This window comes from Delphinapterus leucas, chromosome 2, assembly GCF_059928025.1.
Source record: "Delphinapterus leucas isolate spDelLeu-1000000601 "Yukka" chromosome 2, BTC_Dleu_Yukka2, whole genome shotgun sequence".
Classification (NCBI taxonomy): Eukaryota; Metazoa; Chordata; class Mammalia; order Artiodactyla; family Monodontidae; genus Delphinapterus; species Delphinapterus leucas.
In genome coordinates, this window is record NC_143130.1 from 7,095,218 (window position 1) to 7,113,840 (window position 18,623).

At 43.5% G+C, this 18,623-nt stretch overlaps 1 protein-coding gene across 1 annotated transcript; it reads right to left on the bottom strand.

Moving 5' to 3' along the window:
- Positions 1-6,420: 6,420 nt before the first annotated feature.
- MEIG1 (meiosis/spermiogenesis associated 1) lies at positions 6,421-16,826 on the bottom strand. Its single transcript, XM_022580574.3, has 3 exons — positions 16,575-16,826; positions 11,551-11,717; positions 6,421-7,015 (listed from the first exon to the last, which is right to left on the bottom strand). Exons 2-3 carry the CDS (start codon positions 11,686-11,688, stop codon positions 6,887-6,889), a joined length of 267 nt encoding a protein of 88 aa, XP_022436282.1. The 5' UTR covers positions 11,689-11,717; positions 16,575-16,826; the 3' UTR covers positions 6,421-6,886.
- Between the last annotated feature and the right edge of the window lie 1,797 nt (positions 16,827-18,623).

The following is an 18,623-nucleotide window of genomic DNA, read 5'->3' on the forward strand; positions in this document are numbered from 1 at the left end:
AGGCTAGCTTTCCTTCACCACCATTAGACCCCAGGATGGCCTTGGCCTTCTCCCATCACTGCCTTTTCTTCTGGGGTTCCTTGCCCATCAAAGAAGGCTTCCGTGCCTCCTGTAAAAATTTCTTCACCTCTTTCTCTACTAGCAGTTCCACGTGCTAAGGATTATTGGGAGGGGCAGCCCTCCTTGAGTTAGAAAAGGTCCATATGCTCCTTAGGGCCATAGGTGGCTATCTGTCCCCAGCTCACTTAACTAAGAGGAGGGACTTTGTTGAACAGCCAGCAGGCTCCCACCACCAGCAGCTTTCCCTAAATTTCCACATTACCTGGCCCTGTCTGTCTGTCTGTCTCCTTTACTATCTCCACACCTCTCCCTCCCCTGCCCTCTCTTCCTCCCTCTCTTCTTTCCTTCCTCATCCTCTACCGCTTTCTTTCTATGCATATGTCAATGGTAAAGAAAAAAAAAGGAGTCGGTCATGCTTTTACGCCTAGATTTTTAACTTAGGAAAGGATTTGACCTTTTCTGTCACCCAGTACTTACATCCAGAAATCTGAACTTATGACCCTTAAAAAGTTAGGAACCACTGATTTCTAGCAATTATTCTTGCTAAGTACAAAATCCAAAGTCAGTAAAATCGCTGAATGAGATCAATACTTTCCTTCCTTGATAGGTATCAGAACGAAGAAAGCTGTTTTTCTCATGAGGCAGAAAGGTAGAGAGGAATTTAATTTCCACTTCTCTGAATTTAAGAACATTTTGACCTCATGCCTTCTGAGAACCCCTTCAGAAATCCCTTCTCATGCCAGAAATGGCAGTAGTGAGAAGCCTAATGTATGTGGCACTTTGACCAGCAAGTCACAAAATTCTCTGTTGGGTTAGTTTTCACTTACAGGATTTATTTGTGTTCTTGTTGAGAAGCATCATGCTAAGATTTCCACAAACTGCCTATTACCTTCTGGGCAATAAGGCAATGCACTAAAGATGCTGGACAGTAAAGATGCTGGACAGTATCCATACGGCCCTAGGGCAGTTTTCATTAAAGTTTTGCTCTTTGTTTTATAGATTATGTGTGGTAACAAGAGGAACTCTGTACACCACTAAAAAATCATTCTGTGAAAGACAGAAAATAACAAGATAAATTAAGCGAAAGTAAAATAGCTTTTCCTCAATGCAGGACGTCTAGGTAGCTGCAGTTTAGAATGAATAGAAAGGTACAGGGAGGGCTTTGAAGCCAACATGCCGAGTTCATCTCCCAACTCTACCATCTAACCAGCTCTGTGACCTGGGGCCAGTTACTGAATCTCTCTGTGCCATATGGGGTTACCGTGAGAATTCGGGAGTCTCAAATGTTAGCTGTAGTCCTTTTGGTTAGAAAGAAATACACCAACATTGTAATATATTTTGTATTTGAGCATGAAACCATAGGTGACTTAATTTTTCCTACTCAGGATATTTTCCTAAATGTTGTTTAATGAACGTGTACCACTTTCAAATAAAAAAAAAAAAGAAAAAGAAATTCATCCAGAGTTTCCATTTCGGAATCCACTTGGATTCCATTTTCCAATGGACCCAACTTATTCTGGTAATAAATTATTCCTACCTTTATATCCTAGAGTTCTACCTCAGTTGTAACAGTAGAATTCTATTTTGTTAGTTACTAGTCATTGGTACTATTCTTACTAGTTTGTTTAGTATTAGTATTATTCATTCATTCATCTACCCACCCATCCGTACTAGGCCTTCAGTGCTAAGTGACACAAAGACGATAAACACGGGCAGTTCTGCCTCCTTGACTTCATCGTCTTGTAAGAAGACAAGGGGTGTGAGAAAACAGTGTGACAAGTGCTGAAATAAAAGGGCTCTATCAGGGGAAGGACCTCTCACCCAGATTGGAGGCGGTGGAGACCGTGAGGAAAGTCTTCCTCTGAAATGTGGCCCAGTTGAGCAAGAGGAAGAGTGGAAGCCAACCAGGAAAAAAGCATCAGGCTGGCTTGTGGGGAGAGCCACATGCAGCCAGTGAGAAGCCTTAACGGTCTGAAAACAGGTCAATTAGGTGTGGAGGTTGGAAGCTTTCAGAGAAGACGCCCAAGGACTAAACAATGACAAGGTCATGAAGGGCCATGCGGAACACTGGGTGGCATCGACGCTTCATTTTCAGAATGATAGGGAACTTCCAAGAGTTTTACCAGCGAGGCAGCTTTCAGATTTGCGGTTTAGAAAGCTCACTCTGGCCGCAGGGAAGATAATGGGTCGGAAGGGACGACAGCAGAGTCTAGGAAACCGGCGTGGAAGTTGGGCGAGGCCTGGGAAGGTCCCAAGGTTGGGAGCTTCTGTCCCTGTGGAGTTGGGGCATGACACCCTCTCCATGCAGATGTTTGTCCCACACCCTGGGAAGCTGTCTGAACCCTCTGCTATTAGGATTTTGCGGACGCTTCGTCACTAGGCATGATGGATCATTAGCTCCATTTCTAGCCCCTCTCCCTTCTCTGGAGGATGTGGGGTTAGGGCTGAAAATTCCAAGCTTGATCTTTTTGGTGACCAGCCCCCATCCAGGAGCTCACCCAGAGTCGCCTCAGTGGAACAAAAGATGCGCCCAGTCCTCTTGTCACTTAGGAATTTACAAGGATTTTAGGAGCCCTGTGTCAGAGACGGGGGTCAGAGATGAATATGAGAGCAAGAGATGCTTCTGGGGGGGGGTCTCACACTTAGGAAGTTATGAAACCGTGCCATCCAGACTGGGACTTGAACCCACATTCTTCTAACTTAGATTGCACACCTGGTCTCAGGACTTAATGAAGCTCAGGTTCTTGATGTCTCATCGCAGAAAGAATTCAGTGAGAGACAAAGTGATAGGTAAGAAGTGGATTTATTTAGAGAGAAACACACTCCACAGACAGAGTGTGGGCCATCTCAGAAGGCAAGAGCAACACCAGGGTATGGGGGTCTCTGTCTTTATAGGGGTGGGTAATTTCACGGGCTAATGAGTGGGAGGAGTGTTCCAGCTATTTTGGAGAAGGGGCGGGGATTTCCAGGAATTGGGCCACCGCCCACTTTTTGACCTTTATGGTCAGCCTCGGAACTGTCATGGCGCCTGTGGGTGTGTCATTTAGCTTGGGGATGTGTTACAGTGAGCGTTTACTGAGACTCAAAGTCTAGTGGAAGTCGACTCATCCACCATCTTGGACCTATTTTGTTCTCATCAGTTTACGTCGTGTCCTCGGGCTATGTCATTCTTTTAAAGGTTGTGCCCTGCCCCCTTCCCTCCTGTTTCAGTTACAAGGGTTTCAGGAAAACTCTGTGCTAGCAACTGAGGACAGATGTGTGTGTGTGTGTGTGTCTGTGTGTGTGTGTGTGTGTGTATAGTTTTTTTTCTATGATCTGACCCCAGAGATTATGGTTTAACTGGAATGGGGTGGGGTCCAGGCATCAGTATTGTTTAAATAATGCCTTGTGCTATTCCAGTGCACAGCCAGGCTAGAGAACCAATGAATGTGGAAGAATAAGTACATGGTTAGTGAGCAGTCAGCTGCTTCTTGACAAGCATCACCAAGTGCAACTTAATGGTAGAAACGAAGCAGGTTTCTGATGCCCTGGAGAGAGGGGTCCTCCCCAAGTGCTCATTCATACTGGGGATGCCCTGCCAAGCTGGGTAGCCTGGCCCTCTTGCTGCTTCCGTCTGAAACCAGCAACTGTGTGTTAGAACAGCTCTTCTCCAGTATCTAGTATGGAACAGGATTGGGGTTCTCTTGCCATCATGGACCAAAGCCTGTGGGCCAAGTCCCAACACAGAACAGACACCCTACTATGAGTGACTGCCAATGCCGCTCTCCACAGCACCATACCGGTTAGCTGGCACAGGCACTTATGAGAAGTGGCCAAAAGGAGCTGAGAAGAAAGTGGCTTACCCATTTTTTAAGAAAGATTGGCACCGGCTATGCTCCCCATAAGGCACATTGGGAAAGCACACGGACTCAGCGAACCAAAACTGCATCTCATGGTCCCAAGGGCCATGTTTCTGAAGTGAGTCTTGCTGCAGAGAGATACCATCGCATTTAGAACATTCGAGCTAATTACTGAGAGCTTTCCAGATAAAAACTGCCTGACCAACTTCCCTAGATTGAATCTGAACCTGTAGCAAAATGTCAAAAGTGGCAGGCCATGGCTGACAATCATGCTTACTTCGAGACTATGGATGGTTACTGGCTTCATCTATTCCATGTCAGTGTCCATTTCCTACTGCTGCTCTAACAGATCACCACAAACGGAGAAGTGTAAAACAACATGAGTTTATCCTGTTACAGTTCTGGAAGCCAGAAGTCTGAAATGGGTCTTATCTGGTAAAACTAAGGGGTTAGCAGGGTTGTGTTCCTTTTGGAGACTCTTGGGGGCTTTATGTATTCTACGCTCCTTCCTTGCACGTCTCAGGCCTCTGCTTCCTTCATCACATCTTCTCTGACTCTGACTTGCCTTCTCCCCTCTTTAAGGTCCCGGGTGATTACATGGGGTCCACCTAGGTTTTCCAGGATAATGTCCACATATCAAGTCCTTAATCACATCTGCAGTGTTTCTTTAGCCATATAAGGTACCACATCCACAGGTTCCAGGAATAAGGATGTGGTTGCCTTTGCAGACAATTATTCTACCACAGTAATTTTTTTTTTAAAAAGCATTATCAGATTCAGAAGACCTCCTATGCTCAGCACCTAGTGGCGTGCCAAACCTGGAAGACAGACAGTGACAGAAATCCTGACCATAGAGGTACAGATAAATGACTTGAAACAAATGCTAAATAAGATGACCCCAGGCAGCATGGGAAAGGCATAAAAGAGGCTTACCAATCTATTTATCCTTTCCACGATGTGTTTGTTCTGAAAAGGCACACTTTTGTTTTGTTTTTTAAATGTTCACATCTTTTGCCTAATTTTATTATTTTTATTTTTTTTGCCTAATTTTAATTGTCTTGTCTTAATATTGAGAATTCATTATATACTGTGGACATAAGTCCTTTATTTTGTGTATGTTTTGCAGACTTAGTCTCCCAGTCAGTGCCTTGCCTTTCCTTTCTTTTTTAAAAATATTTACTTATTTATTTTTGGCTGTATTGGGTCTTTGTTTTTGTGCGCGGGCTTTCTCTAGTTGCGGCGAGCAGGGGCTACTCTTCGTTGCGTGCGTGGGCTTCTCATTGCGGTGGCTTCTCTTGTTGCAGAGCACGGGCTCTAGGCGCGCAGGCTCAGTAGTTGTGGCACACGGGCTCAGTAGTTGTGGCTCACAGGCTCTAGAGCACAGGCTCAGTAGTTGTGGCACACGGGCTTACTTGTTCCGTGGCATGTGGGATCTTCCCGGACCAGGGCTTGAACCCGTGTCCCCTGCCTTGGCAGGCAGATTCTTAACCACTGTGCCACCAGGGAAGTCCCAAAGGCACAGTTTTGAACTGGGAAAAACTAACGGAGCTTCGTGGGGCAGGTAGTTCTGGAAAACAGGACCTGAAGTTGAATGAATTGATATATGTGAGCTCGTAACCCAAAAGCTATTTAAAGGTCAGAACTTATCAATGGGAACAAAAAGTCTTATCAGTGACAAAAAAGTTATAATGAAAATGATATCTTTCAGCTAGTTAATTTCAAAGCCTCAAGACTCACTGATCTGGGGGGACTTCTTAAGTCTCCCGGGGTTTAATTGTCTTCTTTGCACGTTAGCACTTGGGCAGTTTCTGCAGTGATGCCAGGCAGCACTGGAACACGTCTTCTATGGTGGTGGTGGCGGGGAGGGGACCCAGAAGCTGACCCCAGGACAAGGCTCCAAGTCCCAGGAGGTGATTCAGGAGGGAAAGAGCCGCTGGCAGGGGAGTGGGGGAAGGGAGCAAGGACGGAAGAGAACCAATTGTCTTGGTCATCCAATGAGTTACTGCTGCATGTGAGCAAAGATTAACCTCGGGTTGATTCCTCCCTGCGGAAGCAGGTGGCTGGGCCTTTGATACCTCTCCGCCCCAGGCACCATCATTTCTTGGCATTTCCACTCAACTCAGCGAGAGGCAAAGGACTCCAGAGGCAAGAGAAAGCCCCTCGGGCCACAGAATGCAGATCTAGCAGTTCAAAGTGATGGGCGTGGGGGGACTAACCTCTACACAACCTCTACACAACGGCTGCAATAGTTTCAAGTGGGGCTCTTTCTTCCCCTGCGTAGTAGAGTAAGTCTCCTACATACGAACCTTCAAGTTGCGAACTTTCCAAGATGCGAACGTGCGTTCCATCAGTGTCAGGCATGAGTGGAATTGTCGCTTGCCCTCCATCTCCTATCGCTGACGATCCTTCAGCTCTACCGTCGCCCACCTCCTCTCCCTCCTCCAGTCAGTAACTCTTCTTGCCGGCTCACTCGATGCCAGCCCCTGGATGCCAGCTGTTGTGCTGTACTACTGTCCTTTTCAAGGGACTGTACCGTAAGAGTAAAAATGTCTTCTTTATTTTTTGTGTTTGTTTTTTATGTATTATTTGTGTGAAAAGTATTCTAAACCTATTACAGCACAGTACTATGTAGCCGATTGTGTTAGTCGGGTACCTAGGCTAGCTCTGTTGGACTTACGAACAAACTGGACTTACGAACGCGCTCTCAGAACAGAACTCGTTTGTATGTAGGGGACTTACTGTAGTTATGCTACCACGGTTAAAACAGGAAGAACCAGACCAAGGCGGGCACCAATGGAATGCTACTGCGGTTATATTTTAGAACAGAATGGGACGATTATTAGAGACCAAGTTTCATGGCTTTTGTGTCTCAAAACATTCCATTGAAGTCTGCATTTTGGAGTCTTTTGTAAAATGACACTTACATGATATAGAATCAAACAGTGGATTTTTAAAAAGATAATGACAGGTAATACAAAGAAGTAAGGCTAGTAAGCATAAATTTTCACTTTGTGGACTTCCTTGTCATCACATTCCCTCTGTCTGTTGTAGTAATAGAAAGTATTGTCCCGTCTCTGAAGTTTCTTCACATATCCTGTCTCTGGCCAACGATCTACCTGTATATTGAAAACCAGAGTACAAATATTGTAATGTTGATGTTCTTTTTATATAATATTTCACTATCAAACAGTTAAAAACACAAGTCACATCAAACAATTAAAGTACAAAATTTAAAAATACTTGAGCTCTTAGTGATATCTTACACACACACACACAACACACACACACAACACACAACATACGTTAAGTAGCAGCCTTATACTGCAGGGCAACTAATTCAGATCCCAATTTCTAGATTTAAATTTCTACTCTGCAGCCAAGATAAAACATTCAAAATAATCTAAACTTTATCCTTATGTTTACAAACTATTTTAAGCATTATTACTTACTAACTTCTAAAAATAATACCCAAGGAGGAAATTAGGGCTAGGCCCAGGCCACAGGGGTGACTAAAGGAAGCAGTTAGACTAGAGATATCTAAATCTCTACATCTAGAAAATCTCTATATCTAGAAATACACGTGTATTTCCTCATGTCCATGTTTCAAGTTCACACCTGAAAACTCAATTTTTCATAGAAATTGAGGTCATGAACATAGTCCTTAGCAATCTCTTCTTACCTTCTCCCCACTAGTCTCTCTCGTTCGCCACATTGGTTTGCTTACTTGATCGTTCGGCTCGATCTTTTTGGACATTTTCCTCCCCTTCCTCTCTGAATTCGCGTTATACTTTCTTGCTCAGGTCAGTGCATTTTTGCTGTGGTTAGGTATGTTGCTTCTGGATTGTGTGACATGTACTCCACCACTGTCAAGACCCTAGTATTTCGATTTTGTGTTCCCGGCATAAAAAACAAATCCTGTCCTTCAACGTCATCTCTACAGGCAGCTACTCATTCTCCAATCCCCCACTTATAAATCACAGCTTCCAAACTGGAACACGAACATGCCACGCATACAAAAGAACACACATCCTTTATTTTCTAGCAACATATTTTCGCTTTCTTCTGTGGTCTCGTTTATTTAGGAGTTAGCAAAAACGGGTAGCAGCCTATCTGGTAAACCTTGGCAGGCTCTCTGACACGTACATCATAGAGAAAAGCAATGCTTTCCATCACTTAGGTCAAGCCTGCCCTTTGTTGCTTCCATTACTCTCAGCAAAGAAAGGAAGAAGTTCTCAAGATACCGTTACCGCTGTCTTCCTCTTGGAGCCAAGAGGCTCTCTCATTTAGTAGGGTCCCCCAACCACCTTATTCAGTGAAGAAACAGTACACTGCTGCTTCTTCAGAATACCCACAGCACTTTATGTGGGATTGAGGAAGGAGACAGATGGGCCCCGGCTGAGCAGCTGCAACCAGCCTCCTGCTGACGCCTCGAGATAAGAGGCCAGCAGGAGCAGAGCCCTGATTGGGTGGAAGACAACGTGACCACATTTTTCTCATTCTTGTGGCAAAGGGGATTTTCCAGCTGGACACGTGCGCAGAGAAGGTCCTCAGTCTCGGGAGGTGCCAAAGGAGAGAGGAGCCACCAGCCCATAATATGTCCTGCCAACCTCCCAGAAACCTTCACACTGGAATCCATCTTGGCTGAGAGATACGTGTGCACCCACCAGGAAGGACCCTGAGTCAGGCCAAATGTGGGCACGAACAGGACGATTGGCCAGAGGTAACCCAGAAGACTGCCCCCATATAAGCGATCTCAGCCACCCCTATTGCGTGCAACTCTGAGTCTGCCTGTGTGTTCTTCAACACGTACTTTACTCCCAATAAACACTTTATCTGCTTCATAATCTTTGTCACTTTGCTGAATTATTTCTTCAAAGAAGACAAGGACTGAGGTCCTGCTTCCAGCTGCCTCACCCTAGGAAATCAGGGGGGCTTCCAAACAGATGTACTGGTTCTGCCTCGTCAACCTCTAGGATTTTTTCTTTCTATAACCCTTTGCTCTTTCATAATTTTTTCTTCTTGGCTTTCTACCCATCACTCCCATTCAACCTAGGAAACCTTCATTCCTTAGAGAATGGTGGGGAGGCGGGTGATATGGTCCTCAAGTCAGCGCTCCTTGGGCAGGAGATCAGTAAGCACTAATAGTGCCCATAAGGACGTGTGCTTTAGGTAAGGACAAGAACATCGCCCAAACCCTTCAGACCACTGCCAATCAAGGCAAGCCTTCAGTTACCCTCCTGTCCATCCTTTAAGGCCCACTGCAAATGCCTCTCGGGGCATGAAGCCCTTTTGGAAGATTGTCCCTGAAGGAAGAAAATTTTATCTTCCTTTAATTTTGGGGGGCATATATTTTCACTTGCGTAAGTTTTTATTGTTCGTCACTCTTAATCTTCCACTCCAAGATACAGGAATAATAAAAGCTATCATTCACTGAACACCATTCATTCACTCAACAAACTACTACTGAGCACTACAATGCGAGGCACTTGCAACACATGGTTTCATTTAATTCCTGAGACCATTTTCTAAAGCAGGCAGTGGCGTCGCCATTTTACACTTGAGCTCAGTAAGGGTTATGAACCTTGTTCAGGGTTCCCTAGCCAAGGAGGAGAGCCAGGATGCAAAGCCTGGGCGGACTGATTCCAAATCCTGTACTCTAAATTTCTTGAGGTCAGGCACTTGCTTTTATATTTATCTTTTTAAAGCACCTGGCACAGAAATTTGCACATGGCAGGTACCCAATAAATATACACTGAAGAGAAATGCAAAAACCTCTCTACAACTGTCAAGTCATACAGTGGATTGGGTTGTTACACACACACACACACATACACAACCCTCAGGTGCTTTTTGGGACTTCCCCTTTAAGGGTGTTGTTTGTGTTCCCTTAAATCTGATCTTATCTCAGTCTCTTATCTCTTATCTGATCTCAGTCTCTTATCTCTTATCTGATCTCAATCACAGCAGTTTCTGGGGTGGTTGGTGGTGTAGGTGCATCAGCGCCTGTATGATCACCTTGCCTGTATGATCCTGGGTCTTACACACCTTTCAGGGGCATTGCCTATCCCAATCTTAAGGCAAGTGTATGAAGCTTATTTTTGAACTGCATTAAAATGCTGTCGCTTGTGTTTTACAACTATTTAGAAGCCACAGATGATAGAGTAATGAAAACTCCCTTTTGGTAATGGGGACCAAAGAGTAAAATGCTAGTAGATATGAAGAAATGGATATGTGAAAGTCATAGTCATCCATCAAATCCTCATTTGATCAGTATGTTTAATTTCATTCCTTACCACCCCTAATAATCTCTACTGAATTAACATCCATTAAATGAAAGAGTCTATTACATTTTAGCTCTGTATTGCCTCCATCTTTTTTCCTATCTACTTTTTTATGACGTGTTAAGTAGAGATCAAAGAGTAGAATGAAGGAAGAAAAAGAATATGGGGATCTGAAAAACCCATCTAAGAATTAGTCTCTGAACAATGGTGAGTTAATAATAAAAAAAACATAAAACAAAAATAAAAAACAAGTTAATAATAAACACTTTGTTGCAACCTCAGCTCTAAAAATTAAAATACATTTATGAATACTATGTTATCCTTCCGAACTCAGCCTCCTACTATTCAGTAGAATAAATGAATTTTAAAAATCACATTATAAACTGGGGCCGTATCTAGATTTTGGTATAATCTTTGAAAAGCAAAACCATGTCTCTAGTCTCTCAGGAAAGTCTGGACACCGCGATGAATAGTGGCCCCCGCTTGCCGCAACTAGAGAAAGCCCTCGCACAGAAACGAAGATGCAACATAGCAAGAAAATAAATTAATTAATTAATAAACTCCTACCCCCAACATCTTCTAAAAAAAAAAGAAAGTGTGGAATACACAACCAAAGTCGGGAGATTTTGTCACCTAAAGAAGAATTTAACCCCTTTATAATTTGTGGTTAAAATAAGAAACAGGAAAGAAATAATAGTTCCACAGCAAACTGAATATCTGATAATAGAATTACCTTAGGGAGAGAAAATGACTCTGCTTTGATGGTCTACCATAAAAGATTCACAGCGCAGTTGTCAGTAAAAGCTAGAAAATTCTTAATGTTTCTGTGCTGAGGAACCACCTCTTGCCTCAGTCTGCCTGAAAATCATTCTTCTGGGCCTTAGCTCCCCATCAGTAAAACGAGAGGCTGGAGTAGAATTCCCTTTTAGTATTCTCTGGTTCTTTGTTGGTGGTGGGTTTTTTTGTTTGTTTGTTTGTTTGTTTTTTATTAATTAATTAATTTATGGCTGTGTTGGGTCTTCGTTTCTGTGCGAGGGCTTTCTCTAGCTGTGGCAAGCGGGGGCCACTCTTCATCGTGGTGCATGGGCCTCTCACTATCGCAGCCTCTCTTGTTGTGGAGCACAGGCTCCAGACACGCAGGCTCAGTAATTGTGGCTCACGGGCCCAGTTGCTCCACGGCATGTGGGATCTTCCCAGACCAGGGCTCGAACCTGTGTTCCCTGCGTTGGCAGGCAGATTCTCAACCACTGCGCCACCAGGGAAGCCCTGGTGGTGGGTTTTTTGTTTGGTTGTTTTTTGTTTTTTTTTAGTGCTTTTCACCACCTAACAAACTCATATTGAGTTCAGGTTTGTAGAGGCATAAATCTTACCATAGAAAGTTGCTTCACTTGTTTATATTCAATTTCATCTCGATATCCTGCGTGTTGAAATCTGTACAGATTTTCTATCTCTTCTGACCACTTTTTGGCATGACTTACTGATTTTGGTTTCACGTCAGAACTAGCCATGGCTACAGAGGTCTTATTACCAGTTATTTCTGAAAGATGTGAAAACAACATTAGTAGATAACATAATAGTGACAGTTTGGGAAATCCCTTTAAGAATGGACAAAACTAGCATTTAAAAAAATTGGAGCTAAGAATCCCATTAAATATATTAGATTTTTAAACATTCAATTCCAAGAGTGAGAAGGATTCATGTTCTATTTTGGAAATAAAATAAAATCAACCCTGAAAGATACATAAAATTGCATTCAGAGTTACAGAGTGCTGTCCTAAATGCTGCAGACTAATTCTGGTATTTCAGACAATAGTTTATACATTTCTGAAATCACACTCCTGGTTTTAACTGCTCAGGAGATTGTCAAAATATCCCACCACCATTTCATTTAATCATATTCAAAACTTTATCTCCCTTTTTGTCCGTTAAGGGAACGTAAGATCAGTCTTCTCACTCTCTTCCTTTTCTTCTTACTGGGAAGCAATGGTTTCTTCCTTTTCCTTTTCTTGACTGTTTGGCAACATGCCAGTCACTGCAGTCCACTGACTTAGGCCACTGTGTCCTGATGTGAGAAGATGGACTATTGACACAGTCATTGACAGCTGTGTGGCTGTCCTGACACTGAGATCCCTGACTTTAAAACAATGTAGTCCTTAAAATTAAATTTTCAGCTCTAGTTCACGTAACAGTCTAGTCACCAAACTTGTATAGCCAGTTTTTCAAAGACATAATCTTGCACTTGTTTTTTTGGTGACTTCTTATTTTATTACCAAAATATATCATTCATTTAACATTTATTATTATATGTAATATTATATAATACCTATTATATACAATATATGTATATTTGAATATTATATAATTATTATATATTAATATATGTTACAGTCATTTATTAAAATAAAGTGCCCAGAATTTTCACCATGATTCCTTGAATTCATTCTTCTATTTAAATATGTTTCTATTGGCTGAAATACATTAAAATCAGGCCTAATAAAGTAGGTTTCATCCTGTAAATGAATTCAAATTTTTGGAATTTTTTCAGTTATAATTACAAGTGCTTATTATGTTTTTTGTTTTTTTTGTTTTTTTGCGGTACGCGGGCCTCTCACCGCTGCGGCCCCTCCCGCTGCGGAGCACAGGCTCCGGACGCGCAGGCTCAGCGGCCATGGCTCACGGGCCCAGCCGCTCCGCGGCATGTGGGATCCTCCCGGACCGGGGCACGAACCCGCGTCCCCTGCATCGGCAGGCGGACTCTCAACCACTGCGCCACCAGGGAAGCCCCAGATGCTTATTATGTTAAAGAAGTCAAGCAAAACATTCAAGTACAAAAAGAGAAGGCAAAATAAGCATCACAGCAGTTAGAAATATCCATCAGGTGAACGTCATCCCAACCAAATGATGAGTTAGAAAGAAAGACTGAAAAAGTTTTATGGGGCTTCCCTGGTGGCGCAGTGGTTGCGAGTCCGCCTGTCGATGTAAGGGACGCGGGTTCGTGCCCCGGTCCGGGAATGATCCCACATGCCGCGGGGCGGCTGGGCCCGTGAGCCATGGCCGCTGAGCCTGCGAGTCCGGAGCCTGTGCTCCACAACGGGAGAGGCCGCAACGGTGAGAGGCCCGCGTACCGCAAAAAAAAAAAAAAAAAAGTTTTATGAAAAGGAATCTTATAACAAATGCTTTAACAAAGGAATCTTATAACAAATGCTTTAACAAGTGTCATAAATTTAGCTTTACCTGGATTTACCAGGAGGGAAAATAGGAAATGGAAATAAAATTGATGGGAATTGCTGAACTTCAGATAAATGTTTCTTCAGTGTTAAATATTAAATGTTTCTTCAATATTAAAGGTGTAGTGTAAAAGTTCTCTAAATGGTTAATAAAAAAGACTGCTAAGTAAATAAAAGTAATAAAAGACTGTTAATAAAAGACTTAATAAAAAAGAATGTTAGGAGACTAAGTCATTTGTTTGAAGTCCATATATAAATCACACACAAGTACTGAGTGATTCATTTCTAGGAAAAATAAGGAAATTGGTCTTATGCTTCCTCCTACCTCCTCTAGAATTGTGTTATACAAGTAACATTCTAAATGCTATGGCACTGACATTCTATTCTGAAACCATAATTCCCACAGTTGTTCAGACTTAGCTCCGTGTTTAAATGAGGTCATTTGAGTCACCCAGTTCTCACTCTGATGATGGTAGCAACCACCTAAGTGGATATATCATTAGAATTGTTGTTTGCATTTTTCCCCATGTGCACGCTAACACATATATTGATGAGAATAAAGAAAATTAACGTATTGTTACTATTTGATTTTAAAAAATTTTTGATGCTTACTTATTAATTTAGGTTCAGGCTCATGTTGCAATTTAAGGCAGTACATTGTTATGTTATTGTATAAATTTATGTAAAATTTGGAAAACCGGACACAACAAGACATAAGCCATATTTCAGTCAAACTTTGTCCTTCAACTGCATTCATTTTAATGGGAGGTTGACTGCTTCATTGCTGCACATATACTAATTATGACCAATAAGTGAGTTGGACACATGTGGTACAGCCTGATGATCCATTAACATATATAATTATATATTATATATATATACATATATATATATTATATATATATTCCACAGGAAAATGACACTAAGAAACATGGAAGAAAAAAAGGTACAAATTTAGGGTATTAAAAATACTTTCAAAATGAGTCATGTTTTTATATGAATTTAGTGGCTATAGTGTTTAACATTGGTTTTACAGTTTTCTCAGAGCAGAGATACTATCTTTTTTTTTTGGCGGTACTTGGGCCTCTCCTCTCACTGTTGTGGCCTCTCCCGTTGCAGAGCACAGGCTCCGGACACGCAGGCTCAGCGGCCATGGCGCACGGGCCCAGCCGCTCCGCGGCATGTGGGATTCTCCCGGACCGGGGCACGAACCCGTGTCCCCTGCATCGGTAGGCGGACTCTCAACCACTGCATCACCAGGGAAGCCCAGCAGTGATACTATCTCAATTTTTGTTTCACCCAAGCCATTTCTGCTTGAGGCTTGTCTTTTTGATATATAATAAAATACTTTTATTTACTCAAAGTCATTCAAAAAGTATTTTCCGGGCTTCCCTGATGGCGCAGTGGTTGAGAGTCTGCCTGCTGATGCAGGGGACACGGGTTTGTGCCGCGGTCCGGGAAGATCCCACATGCCGCGGAGCGGCTGGGCCCGTGCGCCATGGCCGCTGAGCCTGTGCTCCGCAACGGGAGAGGCCACAACAGTGAGAGGCCTGCGTACCGCAAAAAAAAAAAAAAAAAGTATTTTCCTAAATGTTATCTATGTAACCTTTCATCATTTTCAAACATTTAATAGAGCAGAAAAATATGCTGCATTCAGCTTAACTACTGGGGAAATCGCCATTTTTCTCAGTAGAAATATGCATCCCCCTAAACATATCAGGCATTTGGGAGTTCCCTGGCAGTCCAGTGGTTAGGGCTCTGTGCTTCCACTTCAGGGGGCACAGGTTCAATCCCTGCGCAGGGGAACTAAGATCCCGCATGCCACGCGGCCAAATAAATAAATAAATAAATAAACATATCAGGCATTTCAATACTCTGCTTTCCCAAAATATCTAAAGGGGACATGAGTGTATTTTCACCATAAGAGGAACCCTAGTGGCTATACTATATGGTGATGGTGTAAATTCTTTTGGTCTCTCTTACCACTTACTACTTATTAAAAACAGAATGCAACTAAAAATAGGAAAGATCAACTTAAAATTCCTTAAAGATTTCCGTGATTCCCAGAAATTCACTGGCGGCACTAATTCTGCTGGTAGCCTTCAGCACTGCGAAAGTTAGTGGTTTCTTTAATGACAGCTGTGGCAAAAAATAATTTATATAAAATATATTTGACCTCTGTAATACTAAGTTGTGTCTGGAAAAACAGGAAATGGCAATGCCTGACTCTCTAGTTTGCAAAAATCAAATTTTATTAAACAGTATTAGGGTTTATGTGGGTATTTTTAAATCCCACCAATATTAAGTCCGTGACAATCTGAGGTTTTAATCTAACAGAAGCCTTTGATGTAATTTCAAACTCCCTTCTATGCAAAAAGCCATCACCTTCTTCTAGCTCTGAAAAGTGCTTTTACTTTTATAGTCGTATTAAAACCCCAAGAGCTATAAGAAAGGCTAATCTTCCATTTCTTTCCCCATTTTATTTTTTCTGTTCCTAGACACAGCAGAATACGGGCGGAGGGGCCCTTTAACTAGCGTGTAACCTGGACCAAGTCAGTTCACTCTCTCGGGCCTCTGCTTCCTGAACTGAGAAGAGGTCTCACTAGATTATCTCTACAATTCTTACACTTCCCTTCCCAAAGTTTTTGGGGGTTCAGCTGAACAACAGAATTGGTTTCCATAACAGGCCTTGGTGGTCCATGGTCCAGGTGTGCTAGTGTGCATCTGCACAGCAGAAAGCCCCTCCTTTCGGGGACCCCGCGAGCTGACCGATGGGGCTTCTCTGGTCCCTCAAACTTTTTTTTTTCTTCTTCCAGAAATCAACAATCACGTCTGTAAGGTAAAATCTGCCTAGAGAAGGCTGAGATGGAGAAAGTATCCTAAACCCTGGGGATCAAATGACTGACCTGCAGGAGGAATTCAGAAAGGAGCCCCCAGAATCGAGACCCCTAAAGACAAAGGGGGCGCGGAAACTACGGAGACTCGAAATTAAAGACCCTTCCTAAAGAAAGAGGAAACGAGAAAAAAGAGGAGCGAGGCGGATAGATCTCAGGTACCCAGAAGGAGCAGCGGGGCAGAAGGGGCGGAGCCTGGGATTCGGGGCGGGGCCTGGCAGGCACAGGGGCGGGGCGAGCAGGGCCCGGCCCCGCAGCGACGCGCCCACTCACCCGTGGGTCCTGCTCGCCCGGGTAACCCTCGCTCGGCCACCCTTGAGAGGCCGGGGCGCCCCGCCTGGGAGCTCGCCAGTGAGTCCGGTGGTGCTCGTGTTCTCCACTCGGGATCCGTGGGCTGAGCTGGGCCAGCAAGAGGCCAACTGTAGCGGCCTCGGAGACACTCGCTTCGCCTGGCAACGCCCAGCGCAGCACGAGCGCTCAACTCATTCAGGCCCCTTTGTGCTCGCTCAGGCCCCGCCCCCTGCGAACGGGCCTTTGTGCGCAAGCGCGTGGGCGGGGCCCAGTTTGGAGAGTGAAAGTCGATCGCAGGGTGGAGCCTTGCAACTTCTCAACCCCACTTCGAGGTGGAGAGAGGACTGCTTGCCGCTGCATCAGTCACAGACGGAATTCCCTAAAAAAGCCGGTCAGAGAACAGAGACCATTGGTGCTTCTGGTCCCTGATGGTCGATACCTCCTATCTGTCCCACCTCTTCTTATTTTGTTGGAATTAAATGAGCCAATCCACTGGGTCGAGCACAGTGCCTGACAATTAGTAAACCTATGAGAAATGACACCTATACCTTTATCTTTTCCCAACATTACCTACATTATTAATCATTTAAAAGACTGCCTATTTACTTACAACTCACAAACTTATTTCCTTAGACCAGATCTCTCTCCAAATTCTAGACTTGTATAACCAACGTGTATTCAACGTCTATCTGGTTGTCCAAAACAACCACCCTCCGAGCACCCACCCTCAAACCTGCCCCTTCCACGCTCTCCCCCTTTTGGTAGGTGGTCCCTAGAGTCCACTTTCTCTGGCCCTCCATCAGCAAAATATCCATCCATCTGCAAAACCTGTTGGCTCTACTGATCCCATCCAGCGCAAGCCACCATCACTTTTCCCCCTCTGGTTATTGCAATAGTTCCCAATAGGCTTCTCTTGTCCCCTGCAGTCTATTCTCAACAAAACAATAGGTTCGATCTTGTTAAAACCTAAACAAGATTATGTCATTTCTCTCTCCCAATCCTGCAATGGCTTCCCGTTTTACAGAGTAAAAACCAACAAAGCCCTACAAGATTTGCATGCAATCCCTCCTCCCTTGCTCTGTAGCCGGGGATCACTCTGCTCCAGCCACACTGGCCTGGCTGTTCCTCGCCCTGCTCCCACATTAAGGATTTAGGTGTAGCTGCTTCCTCTGCCTGGAATGGTCTTCATTTATTCCCTTGGCTAACTTCCTTGTTTTTAAGTCTTTGTTGATATCTCAACTTGCCCATTCCAATCCCTGTAGCTCTCTCTTCCCATCACATTCTCTGTCTTACTATGTTCCCGTGTTTCTTTTTTCCACAAGACTTATCACCTTCTAATATACTATTTATATTGCTTGCTTCTTTTTTTTCCTTTTCTTAGCATAATGCTTTTCTATATTGCTTGTTTCTTTTTTTTTTTTTTTTTTTTTTTGCGGTACGTGGGCCTCTCACTGCTGTCGCCTCTCCCGTTGCGGAGCACAGGCTCTGGATGTGCAGGCTCAGCAGCCATGGCTCACGGGCCCAGCCGCTTCGCGGCATGTGGGATCTTCCCAGACCGGGGCAAGAACACTTGTCCCCTGCATCGGCAGGCGGACTCTCAACCACTGCACCACCAGGGAAGCCCATATTGCTTGTTTCTTAATTTTATTATTTATCTTTCACTAGAATGTAGTTTCCATCAAGAGAGAGATCTTGTTAACTAAATTCCTAGAACAGTGCTTAGCACTCAGTAGGTACTAAAACAATATATTCTGAATAAATATATTTCACTACCACTGCCACTATGATGCTGTGGAAGCAGTACAACATGGTGACTAGGACATTGGCATCTAGGGCATGACCTTGGATTTGAATCTGGGTTCTACTACTTAAACTAAGTTTCCTTAATTGTAAAATGAAGACAAAAACTGTACCTATCTGATGGGGTTGTTGTGAGGATGAAGAAATAAATATACACCTAAATGTATTTAGGACAGCATCTGGAACTGCATAAATGATGTCAATAGATATTATTATTTCCACTAGAATGTG

Excerpts from the sequence above, each read along its gene's own strand:
- MEIG1 (XM_022580574.3), bottom strand. The coding sequence starts at position 11,688 with ATGGCTAGTTCTGACGTGAAACCAAAATCAGTAAGTCATGCCAAAAAG. Across the intron at positions 7,016-11,550 it reads AAGTGAAGCAACTTTCTATG|GTAGATCGTTGGCCAGAGAC; the intron begins GTAAGATTTATG and ends TTCAATATACAG.